At 47.8% G+C, this 25,714-nt stretch overlaps 2 protein-coding genes across 8 annotated transcripts; one reads left to right on the top strand and one right to left on the bottom strand.

Moving 5' to 3' along the window:
* Positions 1–95: 95 nt before the first annotated feature.
* DPAGT1 (dolichyl-phosphate N-acetylglucosaminephosphotransferase 1) lies at positions 96–5,363 on the bottom strand. Of its 2 annotated transcripts, XM_038161247.1 has the most exons (9): positions 5,054–5,363; positions 4,856–4,976; positions 4,555–4,768; positions 3,882–4,028; positions 3,665–3,749; positions 3,044–3,232; positions 2,336–2,423; positions 1,818–1,973; positions 96–654 (listed from the first exon to the last, which is right to left on the bottom strand). In XM_038161247.1, the coding sequence occupies exons 1-9, from the start codon at positions 5,206–5,208 to the stop codon at positions 589–591; spliced, it is 1,221 nt and encodes a 406-aa protein (XP_038017175.1). In that variant the 5' UTR covers positions 5,209–5,363; the 3' UTR covers positions 96–588. The 2 variants fall into 2 exon arrangements, with proteins under 2 accessions (XP_038017175.1, XP_038017176.1); XM_038161248.1 differs by lacking the exon at positions 1,818–1,973.
* Positions 5,364–5,401: 38 nt separating this feature from the next.
* Positions 5,402–25,140, top strand: C2CD2L (C2CD2 like). Of its 6 annotated transcripts, none has more exons than XM_038161238.1 (15): positions 5,402–5,797; positions 5,988–6,036; positions 8,433–8,528; positions 8,902–9,021; positions 10,952–11,062; positions 11,921–12,037; positions 12,658–12,775; positions 12,939–13,062; positions 13,594–13,658; positions 14,254–14,381; positions 14,707–14,881; positions 16,165–16,266; positions 16,909–17,042; positions 17,531–17,813; positions 19,240–25,140. In XM_038161238.1, the coding sequence occupies exons 1-15, from the start codon at positions 5,439–5,441 to the stop codon at positions 19,458–19,460; spliced, it is 2,202 nt and encodes a 733-aa protein (XP_038017166.1). In that variant the 5' UTR covers positions 5,402–5,438; the 3' UTR covers positions 19,461–25,140. The 6 variants fall into 6 exon arrangements, with proteins under 6 accessions (XP_038017166.1, XP_038017168.1, XP_038017171.1 ...); XM_038161240.1 differs by having other exon boundaries at positions 11,924–12,037; XM_038161244.1 differs by having other exon boundaries at positions 5,698–5,797; positions 5,988–6,508; positions 19,240–25,138.
* The last annotated feature ends 574 nt before the right edge of the window (positions 25,141–25,714 follow it).

Raw genomic sequence — 25,714 nt, forward strand, 5'->3', positions numbered from 1 at the left:
GCTGCCTAACAGGGCAGAAAGCTAGAGATGGATCATACAACCTAGTTTCACTGCATGTCAATATTGTCGAGGCAAAGCACTGCAGGGGAAAAGGGTACCATGAATTATTTTATTCTTGGAGCACTCTGAGTTTTGAGTATGGGTTGTAACGTGTCATTCTATGTCCATGGACCAAAAACAGGATTGGAGAAGCCAGGAATGGAGTCTGGTTTACTTATTCTGCTCACAGAAATTAAAGTTGCTGTTTTCTCTCTTGGTGAACAGTAATGTCTCTGTTAGATGTATAGAGATTCCATCTTTCCCAATTTCCCCAAGTACTGTCATTTGCTTCCCCTCTAAAAGGTATTCCTAGTAACAATGATATCCAAGTAGCAGTGAATCTTTTCTATCACAGAATTGGACAAAAGCCTTTGGTGCACAAAGAACATCCTGGTTCAAAACTAGCCCACGCAAAGCAGTTGCTTGCGTTTTGACAGGTATTCTGAGGTTCCCAGAGGGTGGGAGCAACATCAGTTGAATCATTTGGTCAAGCAACTGGAGAAAATGGACTGGCAGGTAGAACTCTTTCTCTCGCTCCCGACAGTCCAGTCAGACGTCATAAAACAAGCGCACTAGTTGGTACCGGATCGAAAATGCAATCATGCTGCCGAGGACCTAGGTAAAAATCAGACACATAACATTATACTGTCAAATGGTTTACAGGCTGTCAGATTCCTCCTTTCCAAATGGATTTGCTAAGCTTTCCAGCATGCCTCATTTCATAAAACAGCAACTAAAAGGCTACTTTTTTTTTAGGTATAGGAAGATAAATGGCAGAAGTCTATCCAACGTCATTGTTTCTTTCTCTGATGATTTTAGATATCAGTGTGAGATTTCTCCATGTGCCTGCACACAGTCACATTCTAAGAACACATGCATGAGATAAAAGTTTGGGAACAACTCCTTCCCCCTTAAGGAGCCTGTATTTTAACATAAACCCCATGGTTTGTAATGGAAAATACCTTATGTCAAAGCTGAAATTCAGCATCCTTACAATAAAGTGCTGTCAGGACTTCTCTGCTGTGACTGGGATCAAAATAAGTGCTATGTACTTCCTGTCTTCTCTCATCCCTGATGTCATCTGCCTGAGCCCTCAACAGGCTTTCGCTGCAAGTTCTTCCTCTCAAATCAGAATCTGGCTAAGTGTCTGTTTCTTAGTAAGAATCCCTTATCTTAGATCTGAAGATGAAAAGAAGGATTTTATTGTGGGATGTTATCCAATGCAATGGCCTTTCCAAAAGCGGTGTTTTTACTACACTATGCTCGAGAATTCACATGCTGAATAGAGGTAGTGGCAGGATCCGTGAAGCATATTCTTATGCTCCAAGTGGCCACAAAATGCTCCTGCATGCCCCTCAGACTGAGAGACTGCTGAGCCACATGCCCTGCTTGTGCATGTCCGCTTGCCGGCGACAACTCTGAGACCGTTATTTGGTTATTACTGAGAAACAGGAACATACTAAAAGGCTGTCTTGAGTCACAGTGACAAGGCACTCTGCTGTGCTCAGTGCAACCAATGACTCGTGCCTTGGGAATCTTCTTAAGCTAACCTTCTGACTTTTTAATACGCTCTCAGTGAACAGGGAGGTGTGTGTGGATTTCTTTCCTCCTTGAGGCGTGTAAGCCTCTTATTCTCCCCAGGCTCCACAGCCCAACTGCACCTTGTGTGAAGAGCATGATATTTTACTTTCCCCTTTCCCCTTAAAGATTTTGAGACTGACTTGGATCTGTTTCTACTGCAGAGTAAATCTTTCTACTGGAGGAACCCTTTGTCTGACCTGAATGAGTAGCAATAGAAGAGTGAGATTTCGCTCGTGGGTGGGTCCGATCAGCTTTATGACAAAATTAATAAGTGTCATATTACTGCATTCAGTGTATTCGCCATCTTCATCTGTTCCATTCCTCACATCTACTACGTGCAAGATCTTGACTACCTGAGGAAAGAAATATTGGATGCTATTTTACCAGGTATGTTTGGCATTCACTGGCTAATCTTGCTCAAGAACCTTTTTGCTGCACCAGCCCTGAGATCCTGGTTGTGCTCTTACTGAAAAGACAGGACAGACTTATGATGGTCCTGGCACACTTCTACGTGTGGTTATTCTGAAAGATTGATTTTTAACACAAGCGAGTGACTGTGAGGGATGGTAACAGACTTTCTTCTAGATGTGAGCCAGGCAGTAACTGCTGAACCCTGAAGTTCTGCATTTTCTCCCAGCCTGTTTCTCTTGCACTTGATGACTGCCTCATCTGATGCAAAAGTGCATATGAATTTTTAATGTTTTCCACAAATTACCTGCAGAATACTTGTTCCCAGGGCAGAGAGGCTCTTAGTTTTGAATTTGGTGTAGCTCATCTCCAACTTCCCTGTACTAGGATTAAGCCTAAAAGAAACATTTAAAATTTAGTCCAGATGCAACAAGGAGATAGAGATCACTTTGTAAGCAGACTTAGATCCATAGCTGAGAAAGAAATCCAGTGGTGGAAGAAACAGGAATAACCTGATGCACTTAAAAACAGCTGCTGGTATCTAGCCCCTCAAGTGGGGCAGAGAAGACTCCTTCCCATTGCACCTCCAATGTGAAATATATACTGTGTAGTTTAAAGAATAAATCAGAAGAATCTAACATCTGCAGAGAGAACTGCTAATGTGGCATAGTGCTACAGAATGCTTGCTACTATGAAATCTTAGCAGATCCCACTGCTGCAGAATTAAAAGCAGCCTGTATTAATTTCTCTTGATCTTGTAGGTTAGAATCATCATGTTCTAACCTTGTAAAAAATCATTCTGTATCTGAGGGGTGGGCTGGTCAGAAAAGTGCACTTTTTTGAGAAACCTCTACTGTATGATCTGACTGTAGCTGGCAGAGTGAGCTGCTGTCTTTTAAAGAGAAAACATACTTTGATGGCTTTTAAAAAGAGCACCTTCCACCACCTTTCTCAGCTGGTGTTGGAGGTAAAAGTCACAACCTGTAGTACCACTATATGTCACTTGGTACATTACCTCGGTAGCCGGTGACGGGGACAAGGAATGACGTGGAAGAGTTGAGGCAATGAATAGAGGAAGTTGAGTACTTGCGGGATGAAAAAAAGCAGCATTGTTTTGCTGAAGTGTCCCAAGATCCCCACCACAGCAAAGGTCATGCCAGCAAAGTAGCAGAAGGTATCCCCAACAAACACTCGAGATGGGTACCTGCAATCCATAGAGCAGAAAAGCAAAGGTCTGACATGACTGCTATTGCCACAAAAATGACTATTTATATGTGCCAATGGAGATCTGCAGCAGAGCTACGCAGTAAAAACAATTGTAGGTATTTACTCTAAGAACTGCAGGACTGGGACCCGCCACCTGACTTGTGGAGAATATTGTATGAAAAGACAGCCAGTGAGGCACAAGAGACAGTGTATTCTGCATGTTTGGGTGAGCTGGTGTGACCACAATTGTTTTAATACAAAGAAAAGCTACTACTCCATCCATGCTTTTTGTTCTTGATTCTGGCAAGAAGCCTCTCTACACTCCAGTGCTCCACACCTGCACGTGGTTAAGTGGTTTTGGTCGTTCAAAAAGGGAGAAACTAGAGGGAAAGGATGCTTCCAAACAAATTCTGAATGTCTATCCTCTTACCAGTTGTGGTAAAATAGGCCCAGCGTGGTAAAAAAAAAGGGAATCATGAAGTAGAGAGAAAAAATGTGATCATCTCGATAATCCCCTATAGAAAAAAGAAAAACATGTGTTTGTGATAAGACAAGACTGGTTCATTTTTAGTAATACCAGCTACTGAAATCTAGAATTCAATCTCCCTTTGCTTTTTGTGCCCACAAATGTTTGTTATTTTCCTTACCGTTTAGCTCTACAATATTGAATATGATAATGGAAGCAGCTATCACCAGCGACTGTCCTGCTTCAATTCCATTAATTCCAGCAAGAATGTTGATGGCATTAGTGCAGAACACTGCTAGCATACCCATGTACACATAGTAGAGGATACCTGCAGAGCAAGCAAATGCTTCAGTATGTGGAGGCAAAGCAGGCCCTAGACCAATTCACTGAAGCTCTCACTTCTTGCTTAATACAACAACCTATTACCTAACAATTTCAGTGAGTTTTGATGGTGGTAACTTACAAATAAGATTGCTTCCTCTCTTATGAGCTGGCTGTCATGTCTGCACGTACTATGACTGTAGCAAACTGCTGTGATATGGTGGCCAGCTGTAGTGCTGTTTCTGTCTTTCTAAGGTCCTGGTGCTATCAGCCATGTGCTGTGTGCCCCAGTACTCAGCTGTATTGCGAGGATCATGGGAAAATGATTGCTGTCTGTCGTTGCACAGCTGAATGCATGCTGGGTTTCTGGATGTTCTTTCCAGCCTAATGTTTAGTTGGTGGACTGCTACTCTCTTACTGGTTACTTAAGCAAATCCTTAGTCCGCTCCCTCTGCAGCATGAAGTGCTTCATGTGATCCCTCCCACTGATTGCTTGCCACATGGATGATGGCTTCTGGTGATTCATAACTTACCCAGGTCCATGTGCATGCCCAGCAGCACCTGGAAGGGCTTAGGCACCACAATGGTCGTGTTCCCAAAGTTGGTGAAGTAAACCATGAGCAGTGGGAGGGAAGCCATGGTAGGAAGAAGTAATTTGTGGCGCCAGCGTAGGTTCAAAACATCATCTGCAAAGCCCAGGAAAATCATGCAGCAGATGGCAAGGAGCGAACCGATGAGCTCCACGAACTGCAGGACAGAGAACAGGACCCCGGTCACCGGTGGCCACTCCGTGCGCCCCTGCCTGCCACGCTTGCAGCACTAGACGAGCCTCACCTCGTCGTGAGGAAAGGCCGCGCACTGCTCCTCCACAAAACATCTCAGGAAGGGCACGGGGATGAAGCAGAAGAGGATGATCAGGAAAACGGAACCGCTGATCACGCCCTGTGCTTCGGGGCTGGAAGGTAGAGCGGGGGGAGTCAGCCGTGCCTGGGCCGGCCCCGCGGGGCAGCTCCCTAGGGCAGCGCTACTCACACGGGCCGCCTTGAGGTCTTGTTGAGGTCCACCCCGAACAGCCGTGCGGCGAGGAAGTGGTCCGTGAAGGCCGGAATCAGCGTGAGCGTGGCCGCGAAGCCCAGCACCGACCCGCCGAGGTTGATGAGGAGGGGCACGGCGGGCCAGGCCGCCATGGCCGCGGCGGGCGCTGCCCCTGCCAAGGGCGTGGAGCGAGGCCGGGCGGGGGCACCGCCCTCCGCCTTCCCGGTCGGGCGTTACGCGGCGGCGCCGGATGCGCGGGGCCCTCGCGGCCTAGCGGGGACGAGGGCGCCATCTTTGGCCCTGGCATGAGCTTCCTGCCGGCACGGAACTCTGCTCGCACGACGGCCGGGATCGGTAGCGGTTTCAGCCGCGCTGAGGGCGTATGGAGGGGCCTGTTCGCGGTGCTTCTCCTCCTCCTCAGGGTTCCTCCGAAACTGTGCGCCGGGAGCAACTCTCGCCCGGGGACGGCCCAGCCACGGACTCCGCCCCGCACTGCCCACAACCACCATGGCCACCGTGCCCCCCTCCCCTTTCACATACGTCACTTCCTCCCGCGCGGGGAGCGAGCGAGCCCCAGCGGAGGGCGGGCAGCCGGGCGCGCGGAAGGAGCCTCGGCTCCGCCTTCCTCCCCGCCGGAACCGCCCTTCGCCCGGCTGCGGGGAGCCCGGCCGGCGCAGGCACCGCCGACCGGCGGGGTGGCGAGCCATGTTACCGGGCTGCAGAGTGCGCGAGATCGGAAAAGTGAGCGGCCGTTGCGTTCGTTTCCTCACGTGTTTCCTCAGATGTCGGGAAAATTCAGTAAAATACCTTACTGGAGATATTTGATTGTCAGGGAATCTGTAACTGCTGTTGGGCCCTCGGGGCATTTTTGGGGGGTGGGGAGAGAAAGGCAGGATAGGCTCAATATCCATTCACTCTTCTCTTCATTCAGGTTTGAGTCGATGAGCAGAGGGGGAGACGCAGCGGAAAGTTCGGTAGCAGTAAGGAGAACTTTTACGTGCCCTGCACCTGTATGGCAACCTGAAATGGTTTCTGATGACTTTATCTGATTTTTCTGATGGCTTTATGGCTACCTAAGGAGGCGCTGCTGTGTTGAGAGGCCACCTCTGCTCTGCTGTCTATTGCACATATGGAAAAGTGATTTTGTAAACTTCAAATCAGCTTTGAGGCGAGCACATGGTACTGCCGGGGAGGAAAGCACAGCACAGAGGTGCAGGGGAGCATGCCTGGCCAGAGGCCGCTGCTACTTTGGGTTGTGACTGTCGGGAGGTGATCAAAAGTCGTGTTACTTGCCCTCCACGGCGAGAGTGGCACAATCGCGAGCAGACGGACGGAAAGGTTCTGCGTTGCTGCTGTGTCCGGTGTGCCTGGTGGGAACGGGCTAGTGATTCCAAGCAGAAAAGAGCAGGACGTGAGGGAGAAAAGCGTCGCTAATCGAAAGTCGGAAAGCCGGTGAGGACTTGGGCTTTCAGATCGCGGCTGTGCTCCTAGTTCAGTCCCCCAGAAGAGAAGGCTCGCGGCAGCGGCCGTGAGCTTTCCGGGCCGTTCGGAGCGGGTGCCGCAGCCTGCCCGCAGGCCCGGGGCGGAGCAGCGGGCGGCGCCGCCGGGCCGCGGGGGGCGCGCGCGCTCCGCCGCGCCGGAAGGACGGAGGCGGCGGCGGGGGCGCGTGCGGTGCCGCGGGGCTGCGGCGGGGCCACGTGCGCCCGGTGCCGCGAGCGGGGTAGCGCCGCGGCCCGCCCGCCATGCCCGCCGCGCCGCCGTGAGCCCCGCGCTCTGTGCCATGGGGCCAGACCTGGGCTGGGCCGCGCTGGTGCTGCTCTTCGCCGCCTCGCTGCTTACCGTGGCGGCCTGGCTGCTGCAGTACTGGCGGCCCACGGCCCTGCGAGCACTACGGCGTCGCGGAGCGGCGGGGGAGGAGGCCGGGGCCCGGGCGCTGCTCGCGGCCCTTCTCGCCCTCAGGTCCCTACGGGAGCAGTGGCAGCGAGCTTGGGTGCGAGCTCTCAACAGCCAGGCGCGCCGGCACGGGGTACGGCAGGGCACGAGCGGGGGAGCGCGGGGAGCGGCGGCGAGGTGAGGCGGGCCGACCCGCCTGCTCTTTGTTCGCGGGTGCCGGGACGGCCCTTCCCCGCACGGCGCTCCGGCTGGAGGAGCCGTCAGGCACCTTGCGGACGGCTGAGTTTGGCCTGCGTGGGAGCACGCTGCGGTGTGCGAGCACGGAAAGGGCGGAGTGCGTTACCACGCGTCGTTTAACGCAGGTTGGGGCAATACTGTAGTCACTCTGATGTTTCCACGGCAATCTCTTCGAAATTTTCTAGTATTTATTTTCTTTAATCTCCCAGTATTGCCATTGTATTATCTGCAGTTTTGAAGTTCGTGAAGGAGAGTATGTCTTGATGATTCCATATGGAAATAATTCCATTATAGCTTGTGTTGCCTGCAAGGTAGGAACTTAATGACCACAGAAACTGTGTTCCAAAGCAGTCCAAAGTCTATTGCAATATCCTTTTTTTTTTCCTGTCATGTGAGTGGGAAAGGGTTGCCTTTTTGTTCAGTTGTATAGGAAAATCAGGTGCTAAAAAAGATTAGCAGGAAGCTGACATATTTGAATAAAAAGCAGTTAAAGTCGTGAAGAACACGATGCAAACTTGTGTTTGAGTTTTCCAGCAGGATAGGAAAAGTATCTCCGTTTTTGACAGAGTGACAAATTCTAGGCTGGATTCGATGTGCAGTGCCTTCCCCCACTGGGCGTAGTGCTCCCCCGCTTCCCCTGTAGAAACTCACCCTCTGCTTCCATGCCCCTCGCATTACAATGCAATAGTCAAAAGTGTCGCCAGTTTCCCATATCTGATATGCTGTGCTTTTCTGTCATGTGTTGAATTACTCAGATTATCACAAAATGACCTGAATGTATAAATTCCAGAATTTAGGACTCCCGTAAAGGGAAGATTAGCTGGCGGCTGAATTGGCACGGAGGCCTCTGGAAGGCTGCACTTCAGTTTCTGCTGCAGCCGCTCCTTGTCTGGAGCACGTCTGCTCAGAAAGCAGCATTGCCTCAGTGAGTTTCTGGCTCTAAAAGCTGCTTTCTGAAGTGGGGTCTGGGAGTTGTCCTGGAGAACTTTGTCTTATGTGAGATTCTGGATGAGATTTGGACTTTCCTGGAGGTGCTAGTATCTGTGAATTCAACCTTTAACTGGACACCTTGTTTCCTTTCTCTGTACACAGACAAGTCGAGGTGGACAGTGTGCAATAGTTCTGGGTGCTGACTGGGTTTGTGAAAACTGGCTGGAGTGTCTCTGGGACTCTGCATCATTCATCCTCTTTGGAACTATCAGGGTGGCTCTGACTACTGGGAACTAACAGAGTTTTCTCTTTGCAGAGTTCAGTGCAGATCACATTTGAAGAGGGTCCTCAGTTACCACAAGCTGCCAATATAAGTTGTGTGACATGCAAGGGACAGTCAGACCACAGCATGGTAAGGCTTTGCTGTTCTAAACTGTACAGTTTGGTGTGATGGTGTGTTCTACAGAGACTGCTGAGACCTTTTTGATGGAGATGGTGGAACCAGGGAGGTTTTGGGTGAGGTCTCTTTGGAGGAGTTTGGAGGCCTGTCTCCTGTTTGGAGGCTGTGGAGCTGTGCATTGGTGAGCTCTGTGAGGGAGGATATGTTGGTGGAGCCGGGGTGTGTGAAGGCTAACCCAAACATCAGGGTTCTACTGTGGAGAGCAGAGGAGAGCTCTTGTCACAGCACAGAGTCTGAAGTGGCAGGTTTGCAGCTCGGAACTTGGTGAGAATAACACAGCTGCCTCTTGCCGGGATATAAACTCATCTTTTCCTTTTCTTTTTAGGTGCTGTGCTACTGTCTGTCAGCTGAAGCTGTGAAATTCCCTGTCTCTGTTACTCAGCAGTCCCCAGTTGCTATTTCTGTGGACACGTATCATGTCACTTTGTCTGTGCTGCAGGCTCAGGTAAGGATTACAAGAAGTTAAACATTGACCTTTTACTCCTCTCTCTAGTCCCACACTGATCGAGGAAGGAGGACCTGATTCAAAGTGCAAATAAAGGCCTTGTTGGGCTGGAAGAAGCGGTGTGCTGTCAATAACATTTGGTGAGGTAGCGAATATTCCCCTTCTGGATGCTGAGTCTTGTTTTCTGAATCTTCATATGCAGATTTTGGCTATGAAACATAGCTATAAGAAATTCCAGAGAGTTTTGAGACCTGGCAGCAGTCTATATACTGCTTTCAAGTGGGTATTTAAGAAGTGAGAAATCCAGAGAATTCAATTCCCCTCATGGCATAGTGGAAGGGGAAAGGTATGTCCTGTGACTATGTAAAAGTATGGTGTCCTGGTAGTGGGTGAGAAAAAGAAATTTATGGTGAGGAGTAGTTTGCTTGTCAGTTCCCTTCATTACGTTCACAAGAGCACAATGCAGCTTTTTCTGTGTGTTGGATATCGGAGATGCTTATTCCAGCAAAGAAGCTCTGAAATCACAATGGGTGGTAACTCCATAGCTACTTTCTGGCTGGATTTGATTCTTTGGAATGTGGTTTTGTTTCCATCATGATGAAGGACATGACGCTGGAGATTGTATCTTGCTTGGAGGTAGTGTGCTCATATGTGCACCAAAAAAAAAAACAACCAAAAAAAACCAAATAGACGTGGCAAAATTGGAAGTAACTCAGTGGTAGCAGAAGGCAATCCCATGCTGTTGCAGACAGTTTGAAGCTTGTTCTGGAACCCTTTTGCTCTCAGAAGCTTTATTACAATTTTCAGACTACTTTTATCAGGTCATTCCAGTTTGATTTTGTATCTCCGTTCTGTGGTCATTTCCTCCAGAGATCCAGCATTCCAGAGAGCTCCTCTGTCTCTTTAGCATGTAGTGTGCCTGCTGCCAGTCTAGTTATGGGCAGCAACTGCAGTTTTTCATTTCTGAAAGGTCCCCTTTTTCACATCTCATCCAATTGCTCCCCTACTCACTGGCATTTTCTAGGTCTCCTTGTCTGTACCTGGTGAAGTTTTGGGTTGATTGTTCGTGTAAGGAGTTGCATGTAGTATTCTAATTGATGTCTAGCTGCTGCTGCTTTATGAAATGCAGGTTGGATTACCACTTGCCTACCTGTGTTTTGGAATACTTCAAGTACTGTGTTCCCAATTGTGCCCTGTGCCCTGTCTATTCTGGCACCTCTTGTTGGTTACTTACGTGGCCACTGTGTCTCATATATGTTGCTTTTGCTTTTGTCCGATGACCTTCTGTATTGTCAGTAAATATCAACCTGGCAATTGAGAACTATACTGAATTCTATTACCCAGTTTTTAGTAGAGCTCTCGGGTCAGTTCAGTTCCGTTTGTGTGTGCTTCTGCCTCTGTCAGTCACATTAATGATGCTTTTATGGGCACATGGGTGTGCAAATTCTTAACTTCAGCTAAACTACAGGATGGTGTATATTCTGGTTTGTTGTTGCAGACTGTTGGTGACCCAGGTGGGTCTTCAACCTGAGGATCATCTCCTAGAGATGCATTGCTAACTTATAAATGGTTGTGCTTACATTTGGCAATGCCTAAGTTATGTAGCTCAGTAAATATCCTATGTGTTGGTGCCCAGTTTGGCACTTTTGGATTGTACCCTGCAGGCTTTTTCTTCAGTAAAAGAAAAAAATTGATAATTTTTCCCTCTGGTGGTGCCTGGGCATCCAACCACAGTGAGGAAGCCAGATCTCGCTATGGAGCTTCTGCAGCTGCTTCATCCTGTAGGCCTGGGAGCACTTGTGTTCCTATGTTCTGTTTTTAACTGTTGTGCTGGTGTGAGGGTCTTTCAATTGCTGAATTTGGAATGGGGCAAAAATCACCTAATGTAAGCAGAAACTGTTTCCGACTATGGATATTTGTTCTGGGCCAGGTGGAGATCCACTTGGAGGAGATACAGAATGAGGGTCTCCTGGTGTCATGGGCATTCAGAGACAGACCAGACTTGGACCTTTTTGTTCTTCCACGACTTGGGCTTCCTGAGGTGAGTGGCTAACAATGGGAGGCTGACTGTGAGTGGAGGAAGGGAGGAAGAAGCAGAAACAGCTAGAAGGCGGGCTGCTGTGGAGGGGAAGGGTTGGTAGCTCACTGCCATGGCCCTTCAGGGCAGTGGAGAGGATTCTTTCATCCTGGAATCAGTACTAGCTCAACTGTGTCAAAGCAGCATCCTCAAGAAGGCTGAAGTGGCACCAGTATCTGTTGAAGGCTTTCAGTCTATGTTGGTTCCTCCTGCTGTTGTCAGACGTAGAGCTGCAAAACGAGCTGGGTTGCTGCTCTTTCTTTGTGTGAGGTGATGTTTGCTGTTGTTGTGTTGTTTAAGTTTGATTGGTTTTTTTTTTTTTTTTTTGAAGGGATTAATTAAGATTTAAGAGATTAATGTGGGAAATCCCTGCATTAGAGGTTTAATGAACAGAATGTGGGTGTGCTTGCACTTCCATGATCCAAATAGGTTGGTTGACTTGTTGTTTTATTGACACCTTTGTTACTTTATCCTGAGTAGTTATAGGAATTTGGCTGTTTTCCCAAAAGTGTGGTGGCACCATCTCCTGAGGTGATGAGCATGTGACAAACTATAAAATCTGTATTGTAAAAATTTACACCAGATAAACTACAGAAGTAGAAGCTTAGTTTGTCTCATTTAGAAAGCTGGCATTTGCCTGCAGCTGCTACTCAGAAGCTTTAAGCTCTGAGGAGGGCAAGTATGGAATATGGGAAGAGTATTTGGGAGGTTATTACTGGGAGAATGACTGTGTAGCATATTAGAGGCTTGAGAGGCAGGTGGAGCTTCAAACGTGTTCATTTTTTAATGACGTTCCTGCATTTCCCCTTGCTTTACGGAGAGAAGGATGAAGGGAGAGCAGATCTGTCTACTATAAAGGATCTGATCGAGGATACCATTGTCAGCACGAAGCCAGCCATGGTGGTGAATTTGATGACCTGTACTGCTGGAGCCAGTGCAGTAAGTCACTCTTCTCATGTCATTCTTGTGCCCCAAACACAGGCCCCAAGACACTTCTGAGGGCTGAGGCTCAGGCAGGAATCAAAGGCTTGAGTTTCACTTCTGAGTGACATCCGAATCCTGGCCTGCATGGTCATAGGAGTTTGGGTACTGCAACGCAGTGCGTAGGGATAATTAGAAATTGCTCCCAAGGGCAACTCCTTCCACCTTTTTTCTTGAATGCTGATTGTTGGTCATGTACTTGTAGAGCTGGACTCCCTGAGGTACATCTCTATTTTGGCAGTCGCCCTTGCTCTGAATACCAAGGCTCTCTCCAAGGCAGCCTTTGCAGACATGGAATGGCCCATGGTTTGTCATTGTCAGTTGACTGTCTGGTAGCCAGCAAGCTTGTTCTTGCCTGTCTCCTTCTCTGTCTGCCTTAAACTTCCCATCTGAAATAACATGAGGGCCCACCGGAGGTCAGTAGCCTTGGAAACCTGCAACATCTCTTGATGGCTTTGCGGGTATTCCCCTGTGTTGGTGTGAGGAGCTACTTAACAGATACGAGGACGATGCGTCTTGCTGCTGTCTGCTTGCGAGTGAATGATAAAGGTATCGGTCTCGCTCTTGTCATTCCTCAGGTACCCAGCAATAAGTTGACTCAAGAGTCCCCGTCCAGAGTAGCAGCAGCCCCTCTGGGTTCTAAGTTGTTGCTCCGGAATCTTCGAGTGCTGAACTTGGGCTGCCAGGGCAAGGGAGGTAAGCATGAAAACATTGCTGATCCACAGGGGCAAGTGTGCAGGTGATGAGATTGGAGCGAGTGGATGTTTTGGGTGGGTTTGAATGGAAAAGAGGGATGTGTGTGTGACGAACGGCTGCCTCTTGTTGATGAGCGCACATGTGCCCTCCATCTCTCTTGCAGGAATTGGGGACATACGCTGCATGGCAGAGCTAGACAGCCCCCCGCAGCAGAAGTGGACAAGGCCAATGACAGGTGGCAGTGTCGGTGCTGCAGGAGAGATGGAGTGGAATGACGAGTTCTTTCTGTAAGTGTCTGCTCTCCTTCTGGCTGGCGCACTGTAGGTGGACCGGCACGGTCTCTGGGTATCATTACCATGCTGCAGTAAGTGGTACGCACAGTGCAGAGGTGAAGTCTGTGCCACAGGGCAATGTCTGTTTATGCTGCCCCTGTGCCGAACTGCTGATTCGGGCATTTGGCACCAGTTTGCATACGTATTTCTCGCTTCTGTGGACACTCTGTGTTTTAACTGGGTGGGTAGAAATGCTGATTGTAGGCACAGCAATAGGGCTGCAGCATAAACAGCCTTCCAGAGGCATTGCCCTCTCAACTTCCACCGTCAGCCTACACAGCTCTGCAGGGCACGCAAACCAGAGTTCTCATTTGTATCATTTGGTGCTCTGGTCATGTCCTCCGTGGTAGTGCATGCTACTGAAACTTTGGAGAGGGTGATGAGGCATGTGAGATTTGAGGGAGGGAAGATATGGAATGAGGTTGTTTGCTCCCTGGTCACTTAAAAAAAGATTGCCTAACACCAGCCCATCTTCGGTTTCAACAGGGAGTTGGGACCTAGAAGCAAAGAACTGAAACTACAGGTGCTGGGGAGCAGCGACGGAGGGGGAAGTGAGTATGAACATCCATAAGATGGGTTTTAAGACTGGGAGGCAAAAATGCCTAAGGGACTCACTGTGCTTTAAGCTCATCGTAGTTCTCTGTTGGTGCAACGTGTGATGAGTTCTGCAAAGGATTTTTCATATTTAGCTTTATGTGAGCTTCTGTGACTCCGTGAAGTAACTCATTCCGCTCTTCTTGCCAAAATGGTCTGGGTCTGACCTTCAAGCAGGCGGTTCCTGTGGCCTGCCTGTCTGCATTCTGAAGCAGGGAGAAGCATGCAGGATTTTGCCTCCTGTATTAGGAGAGCTTTGTATAAGGCTATTAACTGTTCTTTTGTACTCAGTTGGGGACTAACTACAGCATCTATTTTTGATGGAGGCCACACAGTAGTCACCTTTTTAAGGGAGTTGATTCCTGAATTGTTAAAGAGGAGTGGAAGAGCATTGCTTGCCCCTTCTCCCTCTTGAACCTAGGAGTTAGTGGAGTTGTGGCAATCTGCTGTGTTGGCCTATTGTGCTGCTTCCCAAAAGCAGGGATTATCTTGGACATGTCTGAGGTGCTGAGGTCATGTGAAGTATTTAATTTTTGCTCTTCCTTCTTGCAGATGTCCTGCTGGCATATGCCACGCTTTTGATAGATTCTTTGGACAAGCAGCCATCTGGGAGACAGATCTGCTCACTGACCCCGGGAGCTGGACAGTCACTGACAGCTGAAGCTACCATTACGTTGGAGGTGAGCTCATGACCCCACAAGCTCTGCGTACATGCATGCTCCAGAAGAGCTCGTAATGTGAGCCTCTAGCTGGAGACCTGCGTGTTTGGGCCTGAGCTTTGCACAGAGGGCTAGCAAACCTTGTGCCATGGAGGGGTGGATGTCACCTGACCCTTGGTCCCTGAGCCTCCCGCTGTTGAACTGATACTGTACTGGGGATGGCTCCTTGTACTGATACTGTACTGGGGGCCTCCTGCCCAGACCCGTAGCTTTTGTTGCTCAAACATGCCTGCCTTTCCATCTGCGAAGAAGAGTGCCTCTCTGATCAGTGCATTACTGTTTATAGCTGCTGTTCCAGGAGTCTCCTGCATCTCTGACTGCTCCTCCACATGCCACATCTCTGCGAACCAGCATCACCCCCACTAAGAAGGTGGAGATGGACCGGACCATCATGCCCGACGGCACCATCGTGACTACTGTCACCACAATTCAGTCCCGGCCCAAGGCAGACTGCAAACTGGGTGAGGCTGCGCAGCAGCAGGTGTATTGTACAGGTGCTCCTATGGCAGCACAGACTTAGCTGCAGTATTCCCATGGCTGCTCATGAAGCCAGTAGCAAAACTGTTTAGCCATCACACCTGGTTATTGCAGGCTCACGCTTAATGTATTGCTTTTGGTGTGCGGGTCAGAACACGGGCATCCATGCTGTTCCCCTAGCATCGTCGTGGCTGGCTGGAAACTCTTGTGTAGCCCTAGGGTAGAGAATTGCAGTTCTTTGTCTGGGGGAGGTGAGGGAGGGATGAGCCTTTCACACACCCTTTTGGTGGTGGGAGGTCTAATGCAAATGCTGCCACATAATCTCTCCATGATGTCAGGCTAAGTGTTCAGTCATGCTTTCTCTAGTTTCTTCACTGCTAAAGAAGTTATGCTGAACATACTGATTGTGGAGCCAAAAGCATGCTGACCTGGCTTACTAGGGGTTGTTGCTGCTTGCGATCTGGCATCCTGGTGAATGGTGGTGCTGGGAAATGATGTGAATGAGGTATTGCTGTGCGTCAGCTTCACAGGACTGCAGCCCAGAAAGGCACCCATATCCTGGGCTGCATCAAAGGAAGCCTTTGAATACTGTGTCCAGCCTTGTGGCCCCCCCAACACATGAAAGACACGGACCTGTTGCAGTGAGTCCAGAGGAGGGCCACAAAGTTGGTCACATACCTGGAACGCCTCCCTGGGAAGAAAGGCTGAGAGAGTTTGGAGCTGTGTAGGCCAGAGAGGAGAAGGCTCTGGGGAGACATTACAGCAAGCAGCCTTCCAGTACCTAAAGGAGGGCTTGCAGGAAGGCTGAAGAGTGATTTTTTTACAAGGGCATCCAGTGATAAGGCAAGGGGAATGGCTTTAAGTTGAAGGAGGGTAGATTTATATCAGCCATTAGGAAAAAATTTTTCCCTCTGAGGGTGCTGAGTTACTGGCACAGGTTGCCCAGGGAAGCTGTAGCTGCCCCGTCTCTGGAAGTGTTCAAGAGCAGGCTGAATGGGGCTTGGAGCAACCTGGTCTAATGGAAGTCTGGTTGGAATTAAGTGGTCTTTAAGGTCCCTTCCAACCCAAACCATTCAGTGATTCTGATTTTTTTCCCAGTTGGCTTCTTACTGCTTTGTTGCCACAAAACCTTAGAGAGCTGCCTTGCAGGCTCTCCGAATGCTTGCTTGAGGCTTTTTGGGCTTGTGTGGGGGGCACAATATGATAGTATAGTAGTGTAAGCTTTGTCTCCATTTACTGGTATCGTGGTGTCTCTTTTGCTGTGAAGATTCACCATCGAGGTCGCCTTCCAAAGTGGAAGTGACTGAAAAGAAGACAACAGTGCTCTTGGAGACCGGCTGTCCTCATGGCCACTTGCCCAGCAGTAGCTGTAAGTGCTTGGAAATTTGAGGCTCTTACTGTAATAACTGTGTTCCTTAGCCTGTTATAGAAAGTAGCAGTCTGAGTGTGGTTCCCTGAACTTGCTTGCATTTTCTGCTTCAGAGAATGTCCCAGTGCCTGAGTGAAGGTGGGGGCAGAAGGCTGGTGGTGGTGGTGTGTGGGCAGGTAAAAGACATTCCCCTTTGACTATCCAGTCAGTGATTATGAGTGTTTCCTTGCTTGACAAGAACTTTCCAGGCTATCTGGACCCAAACAACTTTGGTCACCCTGTACTTGGGGCTCTGATTGTGTCTAGAAGAGAGCACTGCAGCCATTTTGACAGTTTGCTGCCAAAGCAAACTATTGGGAGTCTTTGGAAGTCTTTGTTGAGTGGCAGGGGGAAGGGGAGGTGTATTTTAATGATATGCCTGGTGGGAAGTAAAACTTTTCAGGTACCTGAAAAAGCCAGGAGCTACCTATACAGAGCTTCCTTCATTTTGTTTATTTGGACAAGTCTGTCATAGACTTTGGGTGGGGAAACTACATTCGTGTGCGTGTAAGCTGCCTATTGCAAGCATTGCGGTCAGCAAGCGACCTTTTGCCTCTGCTGAAGGTTGCTTCTCCAAGCATTGGTATTTTTTCTTGTGCTCAGGGGATAGTCATTTGCCCAATGGCTTGGATCCGGTGGCTGAGACGGCAATCAGGCAGCTCACTGAGACGAATAACAAGACCACCAAGAAGACACCAACGAAACGTAGTACACTGATCATCTCAGGAGTGTCCAAGGTCTCTGGTAGTTAGGAGCTGCATTTCCAGTCTGGGAGGTTGTTTCTAGGGGTGCATGCGTGAAACTAACCAGTCCTGTAGGGACCGGTGTGGGAAGGTTCCATCATGGATGACTGGCTCATCAGAAACCTTTAGCTGCTTCCCAGTGAGCATTAAAAAGTTCCTTGCCAGTCTGCAGGGCAGCTGCCAGTGGGAGTTCACAACGGGCAGCTGCAGAAAGGGGTGTGGCTGCCAAAACTGGTTTTGAACCTTGTCGAGAATATACCATGAACTCTGCTGCGGGAGTGAGGGATGTGCAGCAGAATGCCTGCTAATCGGCCACGTTCCAGTATATTTCAGCCAAAGAGTGACAATTGTCCGTTGGTGCCATCTAGCGCCGATGATCTGAACTGGGCCACCCATATGTAGCTGTAGATAGAAGTAGGCAGATGAATGCAATTCTTTTGATCCTGTCTTCATGTCTGTCTGCCCCTCTAACCCCCCTTCAGGTACCTATTGCTCAAGACGAAATGGCACTTTCTTTGGGTTATGCTGCATCCCTGGGGGCCACAGCGTATGGGGACTCTGAGGCAGAGAGCACAGCTGACCAGATGCACAATGTTACTGAATTGTCGCGGCCACTGGAAGTGTTGCCATTGGATCAAAGGGACAGTCAGGAGCTTGATGAGACAACACGATCAGATGTCTCTGAAAGACCATCCGTGGAAGATGTTGAGTCTGAAACTGGCTCCACGGGAGCCCTTGAGACAAGGAGTTTGAAAGATCACAAAGGTAAGGATGAACTGTTAGGTAGGGTAGCTAACATGAGCCCATAACATTAGCTGTACATGAGGACAAAGTGACATCCAGGTTCCCCACCCAAGCATGGGGTCTGCAGCCACCTTTCAGCAAAGGTGCTTTTGATGGCGCCGGGCAGAGCCTGCCTTTGTCTGCCTTTGTCTGGAGTGACTTGAAAGGCCTTCATTTGTAGGTGTCTGATTCCTGTAGCCTTTCAAGTTTCTGTGTTCTCTTAGATGAGAACCTTGTGCAGCCTGTGTATTACAGAGAACCCCTTTCCTCTCCCTGGTCTCCAGGTCCACAGATTGGGCGCATGTTCACTTGTCTTCCCACTCAGTGATTCATCCTCTGAATTTGGCCACCTGTGGTGTGGACATGAAGGCCGCCCAGCAATGTGGATTGTATGGGCCTTGATTGCCCTCCTTCTTTCTCCATTAGTATCAAAGCAGCTAGTGCCTCTGACCTGTCGTGATGTAAGATGTTCACACAAACTCACTTTTAAATGATGGAGTGGGCTGCCCCAACCTAGCCGCTGTCCTGGCCTTTCCACACATTTGTCAGGTGCACCTTGGATTTTCCTGCTACCGACTTAGGTAAAGAAATGCAAATAAAAATCTTGATTACTCAGAGTATTAGAGTGGGACAAATTTTGGGGAGTTGTACCCTGTTACAACTAGGTATGGTTTGAGCTGCAGAGGCCCCTTTTTTGAATGTCAATGGGTAGAAGGGTGTGTGACCCAGATTCCCAAGAGAGCTGGTGGGTGGGGAACAGAGGAAAAATGGAAAGCAAACCCCCTCTGTAGGAAATACAATTGTAGTGTTATATGGCCTGCAGGTTTTGGATGTGTCTTTCTGATCCATTTGAGGTTGAAAGCAATTGGCATCTCCACCTTCTCCTGCTTGTAGGAGTCATAAGGAGCCATTGGCATGATTTGCCTCCAGACTGGGCCCGTTATGAAAATGCAGACAGTTGTTCCAGGCACTAGGTGACAAAGTTAATCCCTGTGCCCTTGAGACAGGCTGATCTGAGAGGCCTTTTCCGTCTTGTATGTTCCTCTCGGGGTCTTCAGGTTCAGATGATCTCACTTGTTTTCCATTCGTATGAGTCTTGGTTGTAATTTGAAATGCTGTATGCTTCCACTGAGAGGAGGATATTGCGTAAAAGGAAATTTATGCAGAGGGGAGATGGGACGGAATGTTTAGTGAGGCAGCTTGTTGGTCTGTTTGTTGCAGTCTGTCATGATCTGAGACTTTGCCTTGGGAAGCTGGGATTAGCCGACCTGCTGTGTACTTCTGCCTCTCAGTGTGGAAGAGGACTGCTGCATATCCGAGAATGGCTGGATGTGTTACTGTTACCGTCCCTGAAACTTGCCAGTGCGGGACACTTATCATGGTTTCTGTCTCCTTCCTGTCTCTGCAGTTAGCTTTCTTCGGAGCGGTACCAAGCTCATCTTCCGGAGAAGGAGCAAGCAGAAGGAAGCAGGCCTGAGCCAGTCACACGATGACTTGTCCAATGTCACTGCCAACTCCACCACCAGAAAGAAAACTGGTAGCTTCTCTCACCGCCTCATCAAACGCTTCTCCTTCAAGTCTAAATCCAAACCCAAAGGTAGTGACAACACATCAGCTGGTGAAAACTGAAGGAGGGAGAAGCCCATTGGAAAGATTTCTCAGAGATCGTTTTCTAGTTTCTTGTCTTCCCACTCCACGGTATCTGTGACTTGCAGTCCAGTTCTTTCCAACCTTGGCTGAGGGAAGACACCCCCCAGTGCTTTATGCCGTTTGGGGAGCGAAGGTGGCAAACTCGGGACTTAGGTTTGGCTGCCTTGGCTTAGCCTTCTCTGCTTGTTGCACCCAATTGTGCTCTCCCAGAAAATCCAGGTGGCATGCTAATCCCCCTGGGGGTTCCAGGAACTGCAGAAATGACTCCGTGTGTGTCATCAGGTGCCTCATGGAAACGGGGGGCAGGTCTCTCAAATGGCAACCTTCAGAGTTAAAATCAAGAAGCTACTGGGTTAGCTACAGTGCCGAGAAGTGTGGAATGTAGCCTCATTCAGGTCTTCTAGTGACAGAGAATGACGCAGTCACTGATGATCTAAACGCTATTATTGCTTGTGCGCCTGAGCTCTCACAAGAATGCCCGGTCAATGCTGTCGGTTCTGCCACCCTGTGCAGCCGCCCCGTGACACAACGCTCCTTCCACATCTGTGTTCTTGAACAGGGAAGGGCCTGTACTGAATGCACACACCAGCTATTGTATAAGCAGATCCCTTACTCTTGGGGATGTTGCCAAAGGGCTGCCAGGCTGTCTTCCAGACTTGCCGAGTGTCCAGTCTTGTGCAGTCATGGTTCTTGTGCAAAGGACTGGCACCATGCTGGGGATGGATGGCAAGGAATAAGGCAAAGAATATAGTGAAGGGCAGTCTAATGGGGAGCCTGAAGGCACAGGGCAGAAAGAGGCAAGAGTTTACATATTGGCACTGATGGGTTTCCTTTAGTAGAGGAAATCTTTCTGGATTGTATTTGGTGTTTCCTTCTTGCAAACATGGTCCCCCTTGTTCAGAGGACATTTCTGCAGCAGGAGCTTGCAGAGAGGGAGAGGTGTGCAGGGGAAAATAAAATCCCTGTGCAGGAGGAGACTGTCCTTCTAGAGAAACAGTTGTCTGGTTTCCTGGCCCATACATATTTTATATATAATATCCCCAGAAGTTCCCTTCAGATAGCAGATAACAATGCTCTTTGGAGAAACACTCATGCCCTGTCAACATGCCTGGTTTGAGACAAACCTCCTGTTATCCTGTGTTGAGTTAAGGTGGTGGGACAGAGGGGAGGAAAAACCTCACAGAAGAGCTATTTCCCAGGCCTGACTGGATTCTCTAGTTCTGCTCTTCCTTCAGATTATCTCCCGTGGTGGTGTCTATTGCCCTTCCTTGTACAGGATGCTGCCAACTGAAAAAGCAGTTCTCTTGATGGCACAGGTAAAATGTGTTTGTTGGAAGGACAAACCCTGACTTGCTGATACGGCTGCTGTGTGCCATTTTCAAGGACCAGAATGTGTTTTGTGTGCTGCAGCAAAAGGATTTACAGGTGGCTGTCTCTTGCGAATTTGTACAGGTAGGGAAGGCCAGAGTTTCCAAGGATTGTAACTGAAAGTGCCTGCGTGTGCTAGCAGGAGGGACTCTTGGCTGTTTTTCCTGCTGATTCCTCACGTGATTGGGCATATATGAATCAGAAAAATCATACTGGTTCAGCTGGCTGACCAGGAACCTCTATATCTGTTTTGGTCTGGGAGTCTTTGTTGTCCCCAAGCTCTGTCATGTCTTTTATCCTTTCTTTGGTCCTTGTCCGCATGGCACTGTGGCTTTGTTTGCACTTCCATGCACTACGGATGTCAGAGAACTCACTGTTTCTTGCTGAGAATAATTTTCCTTGATGTGAGTGACTGGTTTGCACTACAGTGCCATTAGAACTTGGCCATCTGTAGCTTGCCTATAGCAATCCAGCCACTGGTTTCATATTGCCTTCTTTTGCTGGGTTGGTGCGGTGCTGTCACGTGTGGTCTGACACACCCTTGTTCTCAGAGTCTTGGAGTTTGGTTTCAATTTGGTACTCTCTCTCGCACCATCCCCTCTATGACTTGTAGCTATGACAGTACTTTATGTTCCATTTTTGGATTTTGTTTATTCATTTGGACACCATCTCAAGGTACTAAACCTTGATTTGAATCCAGACAGCACCACTTCTCTGGTAGGAGATGGTGAAGCCTTGCACTAGAAGTGCTGGTTTGAGCAGAAGAGCCTATGGCTTTTCAGTTGTGGGTTAGTCAAGGACCTACCAGGAATCTCATTTGATAGTCCTGTGTTCTTTTCTTTAAACTGTGAGAGCTTGAGCTGTCTTGGTGTGGAGTGGCTGGAGGTGAACACCGTTCACTGGTCTTTGGAATTGGGGATCTGAGACTCATGTACACAAGAAGGACTGTGAGGGCTAGCCAGCGTTGTCCTTGTCACTGTAGACTGGAGGCAGAAAAGGCAAGGTTTCTGTCTGACAAACACATACCTAGATTCTTGACCAGCATATATTGGTCTGGCTTGTAGGAGGAGGTGATAGGAAAGGGAGTAAAACAGAAGCTCAAGTTACTCACTGACCTTGGGATCCTTTCTAGCTGTGTTAAATGGGCAGCTCCTGTCATATGACTGTGGCTTTGCTGTTTTGTTCCTGGTATGTTTGCTCCAGGCTATGCCTGTCAGTGACTTGCAGTGGAGGTATGGTTTTTGATTTTGAACTTGATGTGGCGGAAGACATCTGCACTGTGTTTGGCAAAGTGAATGGTACATGAGAAGCATGCCAGTAGGGGCCTATCTTCCCTTGAATTTTTAGCAGTGCTTTTTACCACTGGCAGTAAATTGTGCTGCAAATCAGTATCTGGTTCAACTGCTTGCAAAGGAAAGGGATGTTGTCCAGTGCTGGCAGAGCACATCTCCAAATATTAGGTCCTACATCTGCTTGTGTTTCCTAGAGGAGATGTATTTTCTGACATTTTGTTGCTTTTCAAAGTTGTACAGCATAGGAGTGGTATTGTAACCTTTTATCTTTTGAATGTTCTCTCTAAGGGCAGACCTGTTTTCAGGGTGTTTGTTAAAAAGGCTGCTTGAGGAACAGAGGGATAGCAGGGTATGGGTCTGCTGTGTGCGTTGGAAATTTTTTGGTTCTGATACTCTCCTCATTAAACGTGTTGATCTTTCCTCTTCTTATCTGAACAAGGCTTTCTTACTGGCCCACAAAGATGTTTTCATCCCCCAGGCAGTAGGTGCTGGTTTTGTTAATCCTGACTATGCGAGCACAGGTGGCTCTTCCTGGTTTCTCAAAGGCATGAATAGTAGTAATGAATTTGCCTCATGGTGGAGGTGTGCTTATTGGTGTGAGAAACAATTTGTCTGTTCTAATCTTCTCAGATAGAAAGAGAAGGTCACACAGGGTTGTGTTCTCCAAAAGCTGCAAAGATGAAGTCTCTGAGAATTTCCCCCCACAGAATGGCTGCTTTAAGAAACCTCTTTTGTATTTAATGTATTTTGTGTTTCTGGCTTTAGGACAGAAGAAAGGCTATTTGAAATCTACTTTCCTTGTTTAACTTCTTCCAGATACCTGTGCCCTTGCCTTGGTGCTGCTGTGGGCTCTGTGGCATTTCATAATGCTTGGGGCCACAGAGCAACCCCGTGAATGGCACAGGGCACCATCAAAATTTTTAAGCTCGAGTGATCTGCAGTTGGCAGATTGTTGTCTCAGGGTAGGCTCGCTTTTTGCACCTCGTGAAATTGGTCCTTGACCAAATATATGGTGGAAGAGGAACAGCGGAGCAGTGGGCTTGAATGCATGGAGGCTTCAACCTGCGTATGAGGGCCTGCTTTCCAGATGCTGTGTTTTGCTACTGGCTGCACAAGCAGAACAGTGACTTGTACATGAAGCCAAAGTAGGCATTTTGTTGAGATTACTTTGGGGTTTTGTTTGTTTTGGTTTGCTTGGAGGGTTTTTTGGTTTGTTGGGGGTTTCTTGTTTGTTTGAGGGTTTTGTTGGTTTTGTTTGTTAGTTTCCTATTTTGGCTGATCATATTTACTAGAACTTACCTGTGTATTTTTACTTCTCTGGAGAAAATAGATTTATGCTAGCTGAAAGCTGTAACCATGCTTGTAAGTATATTTCTGTCTGGATAAATAATCCCCTATGCTTAGGCAAGGCTGTTGAGGAGTCTTGTCATCCACAAAGCCCTCGGTGTTGGCCCATGAGAGATATCCTCTTGAATCAGTGGAAAACATACACAGGAAAAAATGAACGGAACCTCAAAACCTCAGTGTTCTGAGGGTGCAATAGGACTTAGCATGATGGATGTCTGAGGCCAGAGGAATTGGGTGCATGGATGTGTATTTGCCCGTGCTTATAATTAGAGCATACTCTGTAAATGCCTATACTGGTAATGGCGCAAAGGGACTGAGGACAACAGTGCTGATAGATGCGACAGGAGAGTGGCCGTTCCAGCTTCTGTGGCATTCATATCCATTTATTGCACAGACTTCTGCGGGGGGAGACCTGAGCGAGCAAGTCCAATTCCTGCCCCTGCAAGCACCCTTATGCAGTTGAGGGTGGGGTTTTAGGCAGCTTGACTGAAATGGGGAAGAGCGAGGGGAGACTACTTAGGTGGAGAGCAAGTTCAATGAAGAGGAATGTAATGAAAATTTCTTCAAACCACAGGCAAGTGCTATTTTTAGACTAGAACTGTGCGTATGGCAAATGTTTTTGTTACACTTTTTGGCTTTAGTGAGCAATGCTATAGCTTCTCTTGGGTCATTGTTTGCTAAACCTACAGAGAAGTAATTTCTGAGTAGCTGTGGAGATGCTTGAGTGTTTGGAAGGTTGTCATTTGTGGTCTTTTTGCATTGTTCTCTCCATCCCACCTTCCCTACTGCAAGGTCACCGTGAGTCTCAGGGTAAGAGTAACAGTCCCAGCATTGGTCAAACTTCCGGTAAAGGTGCGCTCGTGATATCACAGCTCCTTCTACAGGCACGACTGCCTGCTCCACATCACCTTTCCTTGCTTTGTAAGGTACTGGACCAAATAACCACACGGAATTTGAATTAACACCCCTCCTTGTGTGTGCTCTTTTGTACTTTGATGCTTTCTGTCTGGGTGGATTATTTGACCCCACATTGTTCAGGTGGGAAGGAATTGGTACTGTGTAGCTAATAATGAAAATAAAACTACATATGACTAAATGAAGTTCTTGCACCTTTGTAAATCTTGAAGAAGAATTCTATTGCTGTGTAATGGCTGAATCTGTTAACTTATTAAACCACATGAAAATCAAAACCTGAGTCTGATTTCATACTTGGTGTAGTGCTGTGAATTTCCCTCCAACCTGTCCCTGTCTCCCCTGAATTCTACCACTCAAATGATGGCAAACTGTGTATACCCATGCAAGTGTCTGTAACACGCCAAAACTTTTAAATATGTGGGGGTAAATCGAGTTTCCTTTCCTCTAGGTTGGCACATCAGAGAAATACCTGCAGTGGAGGAGAAGATGAGTAGGGTATGAGAGGGTTTGGTTGGGGTCCTCCCAAAAAAGGGAGGTTACAGCCCAAAAATGCTTGGGAGTTTAGGGGGTATGTTTGTTCAAAAAATATGGTTGTGGTTTTGGTTTGTTAATTTGAGATTTTGTTGATTTTGTAATTTTTTTGTTAACAAAGAATGTGGTGAGTTTTATGTTGGCTAATTATGAATGTATTTATTTTTTATTGTGAGATAGGATTAGGAGAAAGGTAAAATATGTATAAAATTTTAAAAGTATAAAGAAAAATTTATTAATAGTAATTAAAAGGAAGAGTAATAAGAATTTTTAGAATAAATTTTGTAGAATATTTTTCTTTATAATTTTTTTTTACTGATAATGTAAAGAAACAAAAATTAAAATTTTAGTTTATTACAAAGAGAGAGGTTGGTTTTGTTAATGTTACGGAGATTTCTTTATAAGGAAAATAGGTTTTTTGTGTTTTTTAATTTTATTATGAATAGTAGTTGTTTGGGGAAATTTGTAATTGTGAATTTTTGGGTTTTTTAATAGTTGTGTTTATGGGTTATGTTAATTTATGTGCCATGCGCAATAATTCGGAAAGATGTAACACCTAATAGCAGAAAATATAATTCGGCCACATGGTGCAGCTATACCTCTAGCACATCATCTGAGTCCAATGATGTTCCCAGGGTGTTACTGGGAGGTGCGTTTCTTATCTGTGGCAACAGAGTGTGGGCAGGGATCCCATCAAAGATCGAAGGAGGTCCCTGCATGGTGAGCGCTGAGGGGCACAGAGCGGGGGCCCTTGACAAGTGGAGAGCTGACACCGAGGGT

This window comes from Motacilla alba, chromosome 24, assembly GCF_015832195.1.
Source record: "Motacilla alba alba isolate MOTALB_02 chromosome 24, Motacilla_alba_V1.0_pri, whole genome shotgun sequence".
NCBI lineage: Eukaryota > Metazoa > Chordata > Aves > Passeriformes > Motacillidae > Motacilla > Motacilla alba.